We start from the raw sequence: 18,723 nt of genomic DNA, 5'->3' as shown, positions 1-18,723 counted from the left end.
AAAAACAATAGGTATTATTTGCATTCCTTTCACAGCAATCACTAGAAAGATTTTCCCAGCTGAAAGCAGGACAAAGTGCCTCCTCCTGGGAATGCTGACACCACCCAGCTCATGTCCAGGAGGAGCACAGGAAGGGAAAAGGGCAGATGCTGGACTGTGTGCACCACTGCAACTGTCGAATTACTGGGAATTCACAATAACTGGACACTATGCACTCGAGCCTTAGTATCATCGTAACAATGCTAAAAATATTTCTTCGATTAGGTTACTAATACTTCAGTCAGATTATCCAAATCCTTTGATTAGGATTTTTTTTTTAAAGTTTTTTTTAGCTCATATAAACTGCATGGGGTCTTTGGTTTGGTATTTCACCCTTGAGGGTTGGTTGCAATTTGGATACAAGAAACAAAAACGGTTAAAAATGAATTTGGTAAGAATTGACCTTTAGTACATATAAAAATGAACTTTGAATCACACATGATAGGAAGTAAAGTAATGATATAGGTAAGGGGTAAAGTAATGATATAGGTAAGGGGTAGCTACTTCTTTGTATACGTGAAACACACAATCCATTTATGCACACAGAAACAGCCAAGACACCTAAAGTCAATTTTCATGCATGACTTCAAGAGATTTACGGAGCATAATGTGGTTTGCCTTTTCATACCCCTTCTGTAATTTTAAGATGGTCCCAGCAATCTAAGATTTAGAATCATGTTTAAGGTCATATCCAGTCCTTGAATCAAAGTCAATGGGACTTTTTTTTTAATTATTAAAGACCACATGATTTATCTCAAAGGTATTCCAAAGAGGTTGGCAATCACACCTTGTTGAACAAAAAAAAAAAAAAGCAATCGGAGAGTTTGGCCGAGTCTTCCTGGTTCAGACGGAATAAAGAGCCTTCTACCAAGAGACAGCTTGTATGCTCTCTTCCAAATTGTTTTCATCAGATTTGCATAACTCTCCACATACAACAGAGCATACTTTCATATCCTGGACAAAATACACAACCAGATGGAGACAGAAGTCATTTGCATCACTGCCCATGGAATAATATGACTTCATTGGCTGTAGACTATAAACTACGCTAATTTGGCCCATAAAATAGTCTTGAAGACGAGATTCCAGTGCATCTCAATCAATTTCAGGTTTTAGAGGACATTGGTTTGAAGAAATCATAGCCCGTCTATATGAAGGCAGGCTGAAAGCACTTTAACTGATGACTAGCACCCACAAAAGCATTAAAGCTTTTTGCTCTCGAAACACTTGACAAGATTTGCCTCCAGATATTTATGGCTCTAATATCTCTAAACACTGTCTCTATAAAACCTGTGCCTGACTTTTTAAAAGCAGGGGTTTATGTCATCCCTTTCACAGATACACAAAGATTAAGTCCTCCTGCCCACGTCCTTGCTGTCGTGTCAAGACTCGGCAGCGGGCTGGGCAGCTCGGAATAAACCCCGCTTTGATATGGAGCTTAATAGAATTTTAGTTTAAGAGCTGGTGTTCTAATGAATAATTTTTAGAGTCACTGACTTCAGAAACAGTTTACAAGTCTGGGGATGAAAGCTTTCTAATTTGACCTTTAGAACAGAAATTTCACTGGGATTTCTACTTCACTTAAAAAAAAAAAAAGTTTTAGAGGTAAACATCTTGCTATTTCCCTACCCTGCCTCTCCTGCGGAAAATATTTAAGCCTGGACTTTATTACTGCAGTCATCAAACAAGGTACCGCCTGTGCATCTTTACCAAGCGGCCAGCTCCAGCTTGGACTTCCAGACCTCTCCTTTCCCTAATCTTTCGTGCACAGAATCCGCTATCGTTCTCACAAGGTGCCAAAATCCTCAATGAGCCTTTGCCGTGGGGACATCTGCTGCTGGAGGAGTTTCACGGTGGGGTTTGCTCTGAAGGCTCAGCTTAGCTATGCGATGAGAAGAGATGGATGGCTGGAGGAGTCGGAGGTTTGAACTCAAACCAGAGGTCCTCTGAGGAGGCACACTGCCTCCGGCCGGGGAGGAGGGCTCGCAGCTCCTGCTGTCTGAGCCAGGAGTGAGCTGCAACGGCCACGCTTGGGTTAGGAAAGGAGAAAGCTGGTGTGTTGGTATGCAAGCCAAGATGTTTTCCTCCCCGCTCTCCCTGTCACTCACATCTCTGACCTATGTATCATCTTGGACTTTGACATCTCTATCTGGGTTCTCGTATTGAGACTATGTTTAAATCTTGCCAAGTCCTTCTGACCACCATCGATCAAAGACAGACTGATTTGTCTACCCGCATGGCTAAAATTCCTCCTTGGGCTTTTACCTTGCATTCCAAATGCTGGGACAGCTTTTCCTTGAGCGTTACCAATGCCACTGGCCAACATGCAGCTGCGGGAGCCACGGACCCTCACGCTGTGCTCGGACCGCTTTCTCCTTCCTCCATCACACCAAGCCTGAGCTGCTGGTGGGCACTGGGACGGCTCCTCCTGGCACACTACATCCTCATCATCTCGCTGGGATTTGATCCTTGCTTCCAAATAGGCAACAAAGCATTCCCAGTGCTTTTTTTGCCTTCCTTCATGCCATTCGTCTTACTGGGAAACGGGGACTCTTAGCAGTATCTGCAAGGCATCCACTCTTCTCTTCCCAAATCAAATCCCTTTTTTTCTATGATGTTACCAAAAAGAGGAAAAAAAAAATCCTCAACTTTATGTTCCATTTCATAAAAGCTGCCTGTTTACTTTCTTTCTATAGGAAATATTTCAAACGTTCGGTTTGAAGCAACTCTTCTGCTTGAGACGAAATGCTGAGGACTCAGAAAATTTTATTTTATTACTTTAATCTGGAAAATCTGGGCAGACATTTCCCCTTGGGTTGACTTGAACAGAGTTATTTCAGTCCTAGATTTTTTTTTTATATTTTCCTAGCAAAACAACGTGTTATTCGCACGCTCTCTTCCAGTACAGAGGATTCTGCAATAGCAGAAAGCAGTATTTTTACTGGCGGCATGAGATGTGCACAGCCCTCTCTCCCTTCATCGCTGAGCATTAACACTGCAGGTGCCTCGCGTGTACCCCGCCGCAACACGCTCTGCTGCACCTTCTTACTCTGTGCAGCTAAATGAATGCAAATACAGACCCCAAATAATGTAAAATAATGTGAAACAAGCTTGCTGAGCTAGAAATTTCAAAGAAAAATGTCCTTTGCTTGATAGAAACACAAACAAAAAAGACCCCACAGAGATGCTGGTCCACAGAGGGTACCTGATGGTTCAAGCTTGCCTGTGGAAACGTACCTCACTACGCCAGGCAGCATCGCTTAGAGAGGAGCTACTTTGGCATTCTGTTCGTCCCTCACTTCTAATATCTTATGAAATGGCAGTCACGTTTGTTGCAGACAGGAAAACTAACATGGGACAACTTTTAACAAACATATTTAAAGCGCTGCTGCCCTTTGCATGCCGACACTGACTCCCCAGTTTTGCTTTCCAGAAGGAATTAGGAAAGAAAAAATAAACCCATGAAAAAGTGGACACTAGGATAAAATTGTTCTGCACTGGCCTTACAGCCCATCAACAGGAATAGAAATTTTCTTACAAAGACAGAGTCCACCTCTGGCCTGTGGGTATACTCTGTGCTTGACCAGGGGGTCCTGTAACTGCTGTTTTCCATACATTTAAAGACAACACTGATTTGCATTGACACAGAATCAGTAAGGATCAAAATAAGGACAATAATTGTTTCTTCACACTGGGTAAATAAATAGCACTATTTCATTTGACAAACCAGGGGATTTTGAGCCCAAAGGGGAGGTGTTACAAGAAGCATCCTAAAACCAGAGAAAATAACATAGACCTCCTGATTCCTTGTCCTATTCTCTATTTACTGGACCTAAAAGATGAGAAAAAGCGATACGATATGTCCCAAAAGCATATGCTTACGGCTCTTCAGACGTTTGTACCACTCTAGGATCAGTTTTCTCAAGATGTTTGGAAAGATTTGTAACGGGAAAGAACCTGAATCAAGAGAAGCCTTAGTCGCAACCACAGATGTTTATGTGGTTTAGAGGATCACCTATAAATGAACAGCAATGGTTCCCAGCCCTGTCATACCTCTAATGTCTGTAATGGAGAGAGTGAGCAGACGGAGATTAATTGCTACAGAAACGATGCCCCACATTCATTCCTGCACAAAGCATGGCGACCACGGACACGTATGTGAAACCACAAGTAAGGACCACCGTGTGGGGACACAGCGTACTCCTACCCCGGCTGCTTATGACTTTCACTGTCAAAGTCTCTGTAGAATTCTTCATCAAAATTTCAAAATATTAACATTCGAAGGAAATATCCTTATTAATACTTAATAATTATCCGTAAGTCAAGAGGGAAAGACTTCTTTTAAATTGATGAGTTTTCAGTTCGTCATATCTCATTTTGTCTTTTAAAGGAAGTATGGTTCAGTCTCATTGAATAACCGCATTCCCTGAAGGGTCACTGCACTCTCAATGATACTGCTTTATATTGGCATCTACATTTCCAGGCTATTTCATTCATTGTCAAAATAATAATTTAACTTCGCAGTTTATTTTCCTCTCTTATTTATGCACCCTTCTAGCTGTCACCAGAGTAAGCCATCTGGATGTCAGTGATTTGCAGAGGTAAGAGTGTACTCGAAGGTAGGTGGACTGTTTTCTGAAGTTACGAAAATGAAACTCTAATATCATCTACATAGCTCTTCAACCGTTCCCGTCCTCAGCTTTAAGAAAAAATGCTCAGAAAAATATTCCATAAATACAGTCACAGTCAGAGGATTAACACTACTACTAAGGACACACTAATATTCACAGCGTACTCCTATTTTCATTCCTGTTTTTAGCCTACAAAGAGCGGGATAAATGTCAGATGATGTGCACTGATTCTCTAATAATAGCTTGCTGGTGATACAGGTAAGGTGGAAAGGTTTCAGGAGTAAGACAGAAAACGGGAAATTTTGCTGATAAATAGAATGGTATCAGATCCTGCACAAAGCCACGGGGAAAGCAGGGAAAGAAAGACCAAGTCTTGCTCTCTCCTTAGCTTACCCGGGGAGCTTTACACCCTTGTCTTCATGACCTACGCACTGAACATATAAAAAGAAGGGCGGTATGAACAGGTGAGACGTCAAAGTGACTGATTAAGCCTAAGCTGAGAAGATCTTCAAATGCAGAGAGATCTACTCCATTTCAAAGTGAAATTGTCCCCGAAATCTGGGCTCAGAACCTGAATACTTACTGCTTCATTCAGAACATCAGAGAAAACGAGAAAACTCTCTTTTTATTTCCTGCCACTCGGAGTTTTCCACAGCACCCTGACATGATTTAGCACACAGATAATTTTCTCAAGACGAGGAAGAGTTTCATGTAACAGCAGAGCTTTTTTCAAGGAAAGCTTACATTATGGGCCTTGGCACAATAGGACCACATCTAAACGTTCATTTTAAAGCAAACATTTTAAACAAACAACTACATCTGTGTTTAGTTCTTAAAGATCTGGCCCCTAGATATAAAAAAATATATATATATATATATATTTTTGGCAAAATTTAAAGGCAAAATTAATAAATATGGAGAGAGACAGGGAAAAAACTGCCAAGCCTGTGCCTTGCTATACCCTAAACTTCTAAACCACAAAAGTAACCATGGCGTTGTGACCGACCCGCGATTTTAAGCGATGCCCAGGGGCTGGTGGCAGCTCTCCTGCCCCGCGCAGCAGGTCCCGGCCACAGCCCTCCCACGCCTCCCCGTGCAACGCTCCCTGCTCTCAGCACCACTAGTTCTGCCTGTTACAAACTGAAATATGCTTCCTAAACAACACTGCAGGCTTACAAGATTACCAGCTTTGAGAGACGGTGCGCTGATTATTTACAAATGCCCTGCCACTGCTTTAAGTGATAATATATTCCTCTTATTTATAACCCTCGGGTGGAAACAAAGCAGGTATAAATCCTTTGTTTCTGTTCCAAGTTAAGGGTCCTTCTATCAAAGATGAAAGTAAAGTAGGTTACCTATCTCTCCTCTGCTACATACTCCCTGTTGGTCCTATTCATCAAAAAAAAAATGGAAAAAAGAGCAGCTTACGTGAGGCTTAGCCTAGTTTTCCGCCCGTGGGAGAGAGCGTGGGAAAGGTGCGGCGGTGTGGAGCCGCAACGCCGACGACCACACTCTGCACGGCCGAGTTCGGAGTTCAGCGAAGGAGAGAAACATTGGCAAACATGTGCGGGTAAAAAAAGTCATGTAAATTTGCTGGTTCCCTTGGTAAGAACACACCCCGCACCACACCAAACCCAGTCCAGGGGGGCCCAAGCAGTAGAGTGTCTGATTTTGGATAAGACCATCAGGCCTTCTACCCATAGAAATGGTATTTTTCCTTTAAAGCACACTGGAGGAGGAATCGGGGACTATACATGCATACAGGAAAAAACACTCTTGAGCCAACTTTGTCCTAGTTAGCCCAAAATCTTATCTGATGCCCTAAAGAATTTTAACACTGTAACTTTGCAGAATCGGGGACACCACAAATAGCTTGTGCCCCCTCTTACGAGCCCGTGACCTGAGAGCTTCATGAGTGTCACAGCATATGGAGGAAAACAGGGACGGCCAACATGTCCCAGCCACTTCGGTGGGACTGGGGAAGCCTGGGGAGATGGGGCCTCTGGGACTGGACAGAAGTGCACATACAAGCTCAAAAATAACTCTTTATTTGACAAATTTCAGGAGCTACAAAGCAACTCTTCCTTTAGGAAGAATGGAAAGTTTAGGGAATCTATCTTCCCAGAGAATCTGTAACCAAAACACATTTATTTCTTGGATCTGTAATTCAAACTGTGTCCTGTATATCTGGGAAATGTTACAGTGAGTTTTTTTAACCTTCCCGGGAACTGAAATGGGGAGGTAAGCCAGGGGAGGCAGAGGCAGACCCACCGCAACACGGTGCTGTTTCTTGCTGCCGCGGAGCCTCTCCTGCGCTCCATGACGGAACCCTCCGTCTGGCGTGGCCATGCAGCAGCTCCAAAAGGTGTCAAAGAGGGAAAAAGAGACAGCAAAAGACGTTTTGGGGTGTGTACGGGAAAGCAGACCACACTAAGAAAACCGATTCCTGAAGATGTAAGAAAAACTTAAGAAAATTAACTTATTTACGGCAGATTTATGGCCCCTGGGTGTAAGCAAACTCCAGTTGCTGGCTGGGGGTGTGAACTCTGAATTGTGACCATACTTATAGCGTGCCGCCGAAAATGCCAGGAAAAAGTGAATTAAACTATGGGAAAAGCTGCAGATTTGAAGTCCAGGCTCCGAAAAAGCAGCAAGGGTACCTGAGCAAGAAATAGCCAAGCGTGGTATTTCGAGATCAGGGTGAAAAGCAGCCCCGGAGCAGAGGCACGTTCACCCTGTGGCGGTGGCTGCAGGCACGGGCTGCGGCGTGAACCAGAAAACGGAAGAAGCCAGGAAAGCATGCCGAACTGGCTTTCTGCCCTTCATAAGCACAAAATCCTTGAAAAAAATAAACTTCACCAAGAGGACGAGCACGGGTGACCGACGGGCTGCCGAGGGACGAGCAGAACCACGCGCACCCACCGTCCCAGCTGCAGTCCGACGCCGGAAAAAAACAACCGAAACCCTCTGTCTCCCTTCATTTCCAGGAGGTTTAAAACACATCATCTTTTCTCAACACTCAGACGTTAGTAATCACTGCGGAAATGATTTAATTTGCGTGCCGAATGCCTCATTCAGCCGAGCGGCAGCGCATCGCTTCATTGATCAATCAATGCGATTGTTGTTGCGCTTGTTTGTTTGGGGAAGGCAGGGCAGATACTTTGGCGGTTTTCTGAAAACGTTTTCATTATTAATTGTTCTTGAAAGAATTACTTCATTGATCATTTAATCTCCAAAAAGAAAATGAATGCACTTCAGGGCAATAAGAGGGTACAACAGTAAAGAATTTGAGCGGCAATTATAATTTGTTTCTTAGCAACTAATAGCAAAAATTATGGTATTTGCTCGGGTACAAGATATAACAGGAATCATTCCAGCAATGGGAATATTGAAAAAAAAAATCCTGCTCGGTATAATGTTGGGAGTAATTTTCTTTTTCTACCATCACAGTGAAATTATTTTGGGATGGTAGGTCAAAGCCCCAAAGTATTCTCATTACAACCACATTATTACTGTATTTTCTGCTGCCGTTTGCACTGCGCAGCGCTGAGTCCTAGCTGCTAATTCATGCGTAACAATTATTTTCGCAGAAACACTTCTATAAAACAAATTCCTTTCATAAAGTGTGGGGGGAAACAGTTTTCAGAAACAATATGAATAGTGTGATTCCCTGCAGCTAGGAGTACGCTCATGGTAACGATGAAGAAATTTAAGAATTTCTACAAATGAACAATCTGATGGAAAACGCACAAAGGTAGGTCTGAGGCTGCTGCCCCAGTTAGCGGCGGAGGGAAGCCTCCCTCCAAACCCTGCCCTCCAGGCACAGTTTAATCTTCAAACACGGTAAAACGGTTCAGGCTAAACTCCACACACAAAATCAGCCATTTCACCTGACCCGGGCCGTCTGCAGGAGGAGGAGACCTTTCCCCTTTCATCTCATCCCACCCGCCCGCAGCCCGGGGCTCCCCGGGGCAGCACCGCGATGCTTTGCTGCTGCTGCTGCTCCAGCATCCTCTGAGGACGCCTGCCCTTCAAACTCATCATCAGAGAAGTTTAGGTTGGAAGGGACCTTGAAGATCATCTTGTTCCCACCCCCCTGCCCTGGGCAGGAACACCTCCCCCCAGCCCAGGTTGCTCCGAGCCCCATCCAATCTGGCCTTGAACACCTCCAGGGATGGGGCAGCCTCTGGGCAACCTGGGCCAGTGCCTCACCATCCTCAGAGTAAAGATTTTCTTCCTAATATCTAATCTAAATCTCCCCTCTTCCAGTTTAAAACCGTTCCCCCTTGTCCTATGGCTCCACTCGCTGATCAAGAGTCCCTCTACACCTTTTCTGTAGCCCCCCCTCTCCCAGAGTCTCAGTTCTGTTCTAAAAATTGGTGCCTCAGTCCCCTGGACATCTCAGTATCACTTTTGCCGACTGCAGAAAATACCCATAGCATTAGCATGGACCTGTTAAATTACAGATTTGAAGGAAACTCCTTCATAGAATATTGTTATGGGTCAGAAAGGCACCGATTTCAGAGAAGCATGTCTGGGGAGAGTGGGAAGAAGGACAGCAACTGTCCTCCAGGTGTGGGGGTGTAACAATGTGCAAATTGCTAGAAACCCCTGAAAAGCACATCCCGTTTCTCTCCAGCTCACGTTTCGCAGACAGTACTTTTAAGCAGTTTTTATAAGGACAGGGGGCAAAAAAGAAATGTTATGACTGAAAACCTGCACTGATTTGAACTTGATTTTCCTCTTTGGACCTTCATCTCTAAATCAACAGCCTGTGACAAACATCAGTACTGATGAGAAAGGCAACAACTACTGCATGGCTACTCACCCACTCTCCGCAGGGTTTATTTTTAACCCAGCATTACTGCAGGTAGCACTGTCTTTGTGTATTTTCAGGTTAAACTGCAAATCCTGCTGAGGAGTTTAGGGCCAAATTGTGTCTAGTTACCACAGCAGGGAAAGGATATTTCATCTACCAGCACTGGGGATGGCTCCACGGGAGAAGGCAGGGGTCATGCACTGGGAGAGCAGAGCGAAGCCCTGGCCCCGTCCCGGGGATGCATTAGCTGCCGCAACAGGAGGCGGTGATGGAGCAGACAGTCTGAAGACGCCGAGATGGGGTCACAGGGGTGTCCGGATTGACCCTCCGCACTGCTCCTGGAGCTGCGCAAAAATGTCTGGCTCCAAAGCTTGGGCAGTAAAAAACAAACCGTGGCCTCAGCAAGGCACAATAAATATCAAAGTTAATCTCTAATTAGAGATGTTACTCTACAGGTGCTCATAAATCAGCTGAAAGGAAAGATAATAACGGCCATTCCCTTTGCTGGGGAGAGTCCTGTCTTGCTCATCCCACCCTGTTAACGGGATTGTAAAAGAACAGATCTAGACATCACTTAGCAAAGAATTACAAACAGAAGGGGAAACCTTACTTAGTCTTTTTATTCCTGAACCCATTTCCACCAGCGTTGCTCATGTTGAACAGGTTTGACAAGTTGGCTCTCTTCTTCATTACCGGCCTTGGGTTAAGCAAGAGCAAACCCAAGGACAGTAGACCAGCCCCAGGTCATGCGAAAGCTGGCACTTTCCGTGGGCACCCACACGTGGTGACAGCCTGGGGGCTTCTGCAAAGACATTTCTGATGGGAAGCCATCGGGACTCAGCTGCCCAAAAGCACCGTGCTATGGGCATCCACCACACTCAACAGCGAATACACGCGGAGGAGGAATAGACTGGAAAGCCTTCGAGTCGTTATGCGCACAGGGCATTGAGTACAAGCATAGTCCAGACCATCAGCAGTAGGTGCTGGCAAGTAAGATTAGCACTAGCAGAGGCCACCAAAATAAGCAGAAATAAATCTTAATACGTAGTCTTCCAAATACACACTCCTGAGAAGGGTCTGAAAATGTGCAGAACAGTTTCTCTACGGAAGGGCGTTGATGCTGCCTCACACTGGGGACAGACAAGCTCTAGAAGCCTTTCCCAGGACTCAGCTTTGTGATTTTATGTCTATGGAGATGTGGATATAAATGCACTTGCCAGCACCGGTGCGCACTAATGTTCCATTTTGTAAATTATTTCACAGTCGGTAGAAATAACGTGGCAAGGATGCTGGTTAGAAGCGCAGCCTGCTCTGGGCGTCCCGCTCCGCACGGAGCTGGACCGCTCTCCTGCCCACAGCCTCGCGCTGCTCAGCACCTCCGAGTCATGGCACAGAGAAGGGGAGCTGAGCCGGCGGAACAACTTGCAACTTCATCGCTTTCTGAGGGGTACGGTCCAACTCTGGTGCCACTAAAAATCAATACAAGTTTTATCTTTGTCTTAAACGGAAGCAGGACCCGGGCCATGGTAAACAGCTTTAATTGGATGTCTGAATGGGCGGGAACATCTCTAAACTGCAGCATCAGAGCTGCGCCACTTTCCAAGCATAACTTCTTATTGATTTCGGTGTTATTTCCAAACAGAAACTACGGTACAGTAAATAAACTGTCAAGCTAAGCCCCATCCTCTAAAATAAAAAGCCCATAATTTAATCTAGTTCAGCTGTGTTTTTATATATCATTTTGGAAAAGCCATTATTAGAATCCATACTCAGAGTTTAAAGCTTATTTTATTTTCTAAGAGCCTGTGTTGCCACAAGCGCAGGGTTTAGGGTATCATTAATCCATATTCTGTTACTGTGGCACAGCAGATTCCTTACTTTCCCAAAACATGTTCAATTTCACACAACGAGCATCGCAAAAAAAAAAAAAAGAGAGAGAGAGAGAGAGAAAGAACAAATTTGAAATGTAAATGATATATCACAAAGCAAGTATTGGGGGGAAATATTAGCACTTTTATCATAATGAGTTTGTAACCTAAATACATATTTCAAGGATTAAATTGCTGACCCTCTCTGACCTCCACAGGAGGTTGAATAGCTAGATCGTAGTTTAATCTTCAGTGAAAACGCTGGAGAAGAATAACACAGCCCTTGAAGAATGAATGACCACATATTAATGATGCCCCAGGATTCAGAATTTAACCCTTACGAGGAGAAAATAAAGCTCAACCCCCCAGACATTAGTCTCAAAAGACCCAGCGATAACTTCCCTCAGAAATAAAAATGAGGTAACACAAAAGTCACACAACTCACTGATCAGGCTGGCAAATAAGGGATTGCTCGGGTGAAGCTACAGACAGGTTAAGCAGCACAGTCCCGAGCCTCTAACTAAATGGTTTGCTGCACTTAAATCACAACACATAACATAGCGGGGCGTAAGAGAGCAAGCTGACGTGCTGGAGCTGGGTCAGAGCCCGCAGGTGCTACCTAGGGGCCAGACAAGGGTGCAAATTCCAGGAGAATAACTTGATAAAAGGGAAAAATCCCGAGAGAGCAACTGAGGGCAGACAGGCTTAAGAGAGCTCTCCAGTGGCTAGAAATGGTCCTCCCCGTACAGGGTTTTAGGATGTTCCAGCATCAGCCTCCTCCCTCCTCGTCCCTGTGAATCCTGGGACCACTGCCAAAGGAGCTGCAAACTGGTATCCAGCTTGTCCGTAAAGGACTGACTTCAGCAACCAGTGCAACCCCAGCCAAGGGGGTGTGGGAGTGCTGTGCTCGCAGTGATGCTTCCCAGGCTCACCCCGGGAGTTAGCAGAAGGCCACGGTTTGTGAGACGGAGCCCGCTGTGAAACACGTGGTCTCCAGAGAGGCACATCAACGCAGTATTTATGAAGCGATCACCCTGACATGCTGAAATCTGGAGTGATGAGATTGGTCTTGAGGAAGCTGTTCATTACCCACCCCAAGTGAAAACGCACCTTCAGCCACGGAAAAGCACAAGCGGGTCATAAACAAACCAATAATATATTGTAAACTATGTGGGGAGACGGAGGACTTGACTTTACCCACAGCAACATTTCTCATTACAAATCACCTCTCTATATTGTGCAAACCCGGTGTCTATTGGCATTTTTACCTTTTCATTTTTGTAGCTGGAGCAAGTCAGCTTTTCTTACCAGTCGGTCAAAAGCATCTTTCATTAAGCTCTCCTGAAAGCCCAGCTCACCATTACTGATAGCTTCATGTCTGGGAAGCGATTGCCTTGAACTCCTGCAGGCGCATGCAAGGGTATTTCATAGTAGGCCCTGCTGTAATTACTAAGCTGCTACGTACACCCCTCCCGGGACAACGGCACAGAGAAATCGGAGAGATGATGGATGAATAAGTCTGTGTACCTATTCTCTGCCTTCACCTTCACAACTACACAATAAAAGACGACTTGCGGTCCTGTGTTATCATTTGCCCACTCTTACAGACTTACATCCTGTACCTCAAAATGGCTTTTCGTAATTTCATATAATGCTAATTCACATCAAGACCTACGTCTTCTATTATCCTTAGCTTTCGACAAGAAGCTGCAACTCTGAATTTAACCCAAAATAAATATGAAGCAGCCTGTTTTCCCTTTTACATGGAGTTGCGAAATATCACCCATACCTGAAAGTACTTGTACCTAACCACTAAACTGTAGGACTTGTGAAAACTGTCATTGTGAATTTATTCCTTATAAAGTATATTCCCTATAAAGAGTATTCTCCTTCAAATATTTTGAAGCTTTAATTCTCCAAGGAAAGAAAGAAATCAGTGGTGAGATCCTATTTGCCAGATACTTTCCTAGGTGGCCTCTTTCTCAAGACATCAGCCATTTTACCCTGCATACTACGTACAATTTTACTTAAATAATCATAAACCAAGGCACCTAGTCCTCATTCACATTTCCCCTCTAAATCCAGGGTTTTTCTCTACCCCATGAACAGCATTAGGAAGGGTTATTAAAGCAGACATTGCTCTCACGGTTTTTCTAGCTCGCTGCAGGAACGGAGGCTGCGTTGTTACTCACAAGCAAACTGAAGCTTTGCTTCTCTGCTGACAATTGTTCCGAACGGGTTTGTTGCTACACACTGGTATGTTCCAGTATCTTGGGTTTTATTGGGATTATTGATCAACAGGTTGCCTTCCACCATGCCGTAGCGGTAATCCATACTGATGTCAATACTGGTTCCATTTAACTTCCACCTATAGCACAAAACGCCAAAGTTAAACTCTGCTAATATTAACAAATACTCTTGGGTATTTGAAAATACAACGTGTAGTAAACAAAGAAAGATTTAAAACATCTTTGACTACTTATTAAAAAAAAAAAAGCATGAAAATGCAAATTTCCTGCACAGTACTGAAATATTCCAGTATTTAACTAGAAGAGCAATATCCTTGACATATATTTCAGTCTCTGATATGATTAATGCTTATGCAGTTACTAGTGCTGCTGCTCTTTGGAATTAATCATTTTGCAAGGGGAAGTCCCAGAAACAGGATCTTTAAACCATTCAAACCCACTGAGGTTTATTTCCCTCTCCCAACTTGCTGGCTGTTTGTTTTTTAAATTTACGAAAATTCACTCACAGCAGATGTTGTCACAAGCTGGGACACTGAGAAATCCCAGCCCCAGCTTGCCCTAGTTACAGCAATCCTCATCCCCACCAGCCCTCGATGGAGCGAGGCCACCACTGCCCCAGAATGTACAGAGAGACAATTTGAATCTGTTCACACCACTGAATCAACAAAGTTTGTTGCGTTAACTAGTCGGTTGTGTCAGAAGACAGCCCAGTGGCTGAGGTCTGACAACTCTTAATGGGTTTCAGAGTGGCATTTACTTTGGCGAACAAAATGAGAAGGCACTAAAGGAAAAAAAAAACAGCAGCCGAAATGGTTTACAGCAGCATCATCACCGTGGTAGTACAGCATCTTTTTTCTAAGGATCCCAAAGGTAAAAAGCTGAAAACAGTTAAGAGCTTTGTCCACATTTATGGAAAAGGATGGTTAATCTGGGAGCCAAGATGATTTATAATCCCTTTGTAACGTTTTTGAACCCTTGTCCAAATTTTGCAATTGCGCTGCCATGCGCGGTGGTTTCCTGATGCCTGGTTTTTTATCATCAGCCTTGTGGGAGACTGCAGGGCCACTGCTGAGTTACACGGCATGATCCATGGAGGAGAATGGATCTTGGGGGATACAGCTGTACTGTGGAGATGGTGCTAAAGAATAGTTAAACATTCAACAAACCCAATGGTTGGTCTGGGATTTCCTTTCACTTCGCAGCTCAGTTTCACTTTCTTTTCCTCTGAATCCAAGGGGAAGATCACGCTGTTGGGCTCCTGAAGGAAAACTGGCCCATGCAGGGTGTTGTCGTCTGCGTGAAACAGAGAAAAAATGTGACAGCTACTTGATGGCATCTCCATGCACTCGGTGTTAAAATATAAAATAGTATCACAGCAGCAGGAGGTCGTGCATCATTCGCCCTAGAAAAGATGTGATACACTATTTATTTTTTTTTACAACAGCCAGATTTTTTTTTCCAAAAGCCACTGAACCTCGTCTGGAGTCAACATTCAGGAAAAGATTTCTGCACTAAATAGAGCACAGACTGAAACTTTACCCAAAGTTCAAACGAAGGGGAACAGGCATGCTCCTACCACGACAGCACAGCTCACTTCAAATCACAATGCTTACTTTCACCTTTAAACACTGAAATATTTTAAATCAAAAAAACCTCATTATTAAATATAGCTACAGAAAGTAAGGACTTTCCATCTTTTAGCTGAATGAACATTTTCTGATCGTGTTCTGCTCTACCATCCTTCTAGCAGACCTCTACTCCCACACACTACCAGCGGGGCAAAGGGCAACTGCATGGGCCACCAGGGTGCTGTCGCCAGTAGCCGGCCCACTGGCTGCCGAGGGCAGGAACTCGCGGGGACGCCAGCACGGACATTGCTTTGGCCCAGCAGCCACGCTGCTGTCTACTCTGCTGCCAGAAGTCCACCTTGACGGACACGCAGGAAATTTGTGGGTATAGGGCTGAGCAGAATGAATAAATAAAATACAAAGATGATGTGAGGTACAAAAAATAAGACAGAAAAAGGAATAAACAGAAGACTATGCATCTTCCCGATGGGAGGAGGGTGAGAATGGATGTCAACAGCCCTCATATCCCCTGACACTGGGAAATCAGATGGATTTATTAGGAATGGAACAATAGCTCTTTACTCCAGGGAGAAAATTCTGTCATCTCCACAGAAGGATTTCAGAGAGGCTTTGCCAGGAAGATTATAATGGAGCAACCTCTCCCCTGTGTCTTCTCCCTCAGGCACCACCACAAAAGAAAATGCACTAAGCACACAGTCATATCGGTTGTATTTATCTTTATTTTTAATTATATGTTAACCATATCTGACTGAGACTCATCTATTATTCAAAACACATTCCACATAATCTCTAGCTTTAAATTATACCTGTGTGCAACTTACTGTTGCTGGCAGAAAATGATAATAATACCCATAAAGCATACAGGGCTAGATTATGATATCCTGACTGGTTTCTGAGACCCAGGGCTGCTTCGCTCCTTGAACAGCCTCATCCACCAGAAGAAAGAATATTACAATCTGGCCCATAAAGATTATAGCTCTGAGTAATATATTAATGGGCTTGAAAACAAGAGAATTAAAATGTGTTTCAATTTATCCAGTTTTCTAGCTGTAAAATACAGAAGTTGGCCTGGTGTGTGGGTCCCGTCTAAGAGTCGCTTCAACGCCCATAGGCAACTTGATGGTGCCGGGCCAGGCACAAGCCAGACCGTCCCAGCTAACCCAGTTAGCCAACGGTGCTGACTCGGGTACGTGTCGCATTGGCTGTGCCATCTGCCTCACGCCCCACCGAAGGGCTCAAGTCACGCTACGCTATCATTTGCTGTTATTTCAATTATGATGTGTCAATTTATACGGTATCACATCATGCTAAAGGTCAGATTATCAGTCCTCCTCCCATCACAAGCAACACACCTTGCATGAAAAAAGTAGATAGCTCATCTACTTGAGTTTGGGAAATAGACCCACAAACGAATCCAAGGGTCCAAACGTGTCCCCACGTGCCCAGGACATCACCTGGCTGCGGGATCTGGGGCCAGACCGTCACGGTGCAGCGTCCCGGGGTGAGACACCCGTCTCCGAGGGCTAATGAAACTGCCCCACATGATGCAGCAGAGTGTTTTATAGGGGGTTAATTTCTAAGAAACATTACAATCTGCCTATATAATTAGTAAGCAAAGCACAATTTAGGAAACACGTCAGACAAAATGTACAGAACTACGAAGGCAGAAATTGTCACAAATAGGTGAAAAGACTAAACAACTTAATCTGCCTAAGCTAAAATAGAAGCTCATGAAAGATCAAACAAATCTGCTCTCCAAATATTACAACATCTGCTGCTGACACTGTTTAAAATTCAGCTTTTATACAGCAAAAAAAAAAAAAATGCTTGCCCTTCCTGTTAGCCAGCAAGAAGAAAAGCCCCAGTGCGACTAGTACTCAGCTTGCAGGAGAACCGCGCTGGGTAAGGCAGCAAGAGGCTTGGAAAGCCGCTGCCAGCGGATCGGGGGAAGAGAAGAGGAGGAAAAACCTTGCAACGCTGGGTAGATAAAATTATTTTGAGTGCCTTTCTTCTTTCTCTTATTGCTGCCCATGTATAACCAAGATAAGCAAGTCCAAACTATTTAATCTTCAGACTGTAGAGTTCTGTTGCTACAGTCTAAGGCGTGATGGAAATCACTGCAGCCCCTAACGCAGTGTGAGACAAGAGTTGAGCCACTGCACCTTACAGAAGGGGAGCATTTGGCTCAGAGAACACTAAATATTCACTAATAAATAAAACAAACTGCCATCTAGACTCTTACAGACAAAAAATTAAAAGTACCTGTACCATATATAGTCCATTTTTGACTAACTTACAATGTTACCAGGTAGAAACAGATCTCAGATGCTTACTGTCAGCACAGACAAACGCATTCGCTCTATGACAGTGTCTGCTTTTGTGAGAGCAAAGTTATTCTACCCAGTTAACTTCAAAAGGTGAATTTGACACTTTTCTTTCATTTTTTTTCTTTTAAATAAAAGCAGTAACTCCATTTCTATTGCAATAACATTCAGAGACTTGCAATCGTAAAGCGACAATAACACATTTTTTGTTTATCGCTGATGGACACTACCAGCAGCTCGATCCACAGAAGCCCACCGATGCCAAAAGCAGACTCTTCCCTGAGCTCAGGAGGCTTTTCCCTTGTCCTTCTTATCAGATTGCATTTATTAGGCTCTCTCTTTTGGTCATTTAACCAAACAGAACAACGAAGCAGTGCATACACGTATGCACGTGAAAGCTGCTCGGTTATTTTAACTCACTTTGTTCTTTATGATTTTCAGCAGCAACCGAGTAACCTGTGCTACTCTTTACAGGTTTGTTACTGTCCTGGGAAAATACAGTGAGTAACCTTCCCAGACAAGCTAACTGTTGAGACACTCTTGCAGTGACAGATTTTATTTTTCTGAGTTACGTTTCTTTTGCTCGAGCCCGAAATGAGTTAACCCAGAATGAACACTGAGCTGCCCTCAGCTTAAGACAAGTTGCAAACAAGATTGGTTACCAAAACGCATTTTTTTCCCCCTGTCAGACGAAACAAATGTACTACTGCTCTGGGTCTGCCTCCTCTGAGAGAAGTGTATTTCTTTCAGTAAGATGCAGGATATAGGAAATTTCAGTAGATTTCATGATAAAAGAAACATTTTTACACATAGTACGAGCTGTATGCCCATATGCTGTTGGACAGAATGTGATGGATAACTGAGAAGAACATTCTGCTATCCTCGCTTCCGCTGAGATATACTTTTTTTCCTAGTGAATCACAAAATGTATTAAAAATGCCAGATTAATTTAAATACATTCCAAATGAAGATCATATTTTCCGTATCTCACCAGTATCCCAAACGTGAGAGCCAGCACATCCAGAAGGATGCTAAATGCTTGTCGTCTTTCTGCGCTTTTGAGGAATTGAAACATGAAGAATGTCGACTGAGGTTAATTCACACAAACAGGTGAAACAATTCCTATTCTCTCTGAACATTAAGCCCAGTGACGGATATCGTTACCTAAATAGAACTGCTTTAATTTTCATTGAAAGTTATGGCC

General features: G+C 43.9%; 1 protein-coding gene across 2 annotated transcripts in view; it reads right to left on the bottom strand.

Annotated features, from left to right (window-relative positions):
• CNTN4 (contactin 4) overlaps positions 1 to 14,897 on the bottom strand; it is a 136,155-nt gene extending 121,258 nt beyond the window's left edge. The window contains exons 1-2 of one of the 2 annotated variants that reach the window (XM_009882853.1): positions 14,773 to 14,897; positions 13,550 to 13,725 (exon numbers count right to left, since the gene is read on the bottom strand). In XM_009882853.1, the coding sequence (XP_009881155.1) occupies positions 13,550 to 13,691 (142 nt within the window). In that variant the 5' untranslated portion in view covers positions 13,692 to 13,725; positions 14,773 to 14,897. Of the gene's footprint in view, positions 1 to 907; positions 948 to 13,549; positions 13,726 to 14,772 lie in introns of those variants that run through there. The other variant, XM_009882852.1, reaches the window with a different exon arrangement.
• Between the last annotated feature and the right edge of the window lie 3,826 nt (positions 14,898 to 18,723).

Source organism: Charadrius vociferus, unplaced genomic scaffold (genome assembly GCF_000708025.1).
Source record: "Charadrius vociferus isolate BGI_N301 unplaced genomic scaffold, ASM70802v2 scaffold433, whole genome shotgun sequence".
Lineage (NCBI taxonomy): Eukaryota > Metazoa > Chordata > Aves > Charadriiformes > Charadriidae > Charadrius > Charadrius vociferus.
This window is presented reverse-complemented; position numbering and strand designations above follow the sequence as displayed.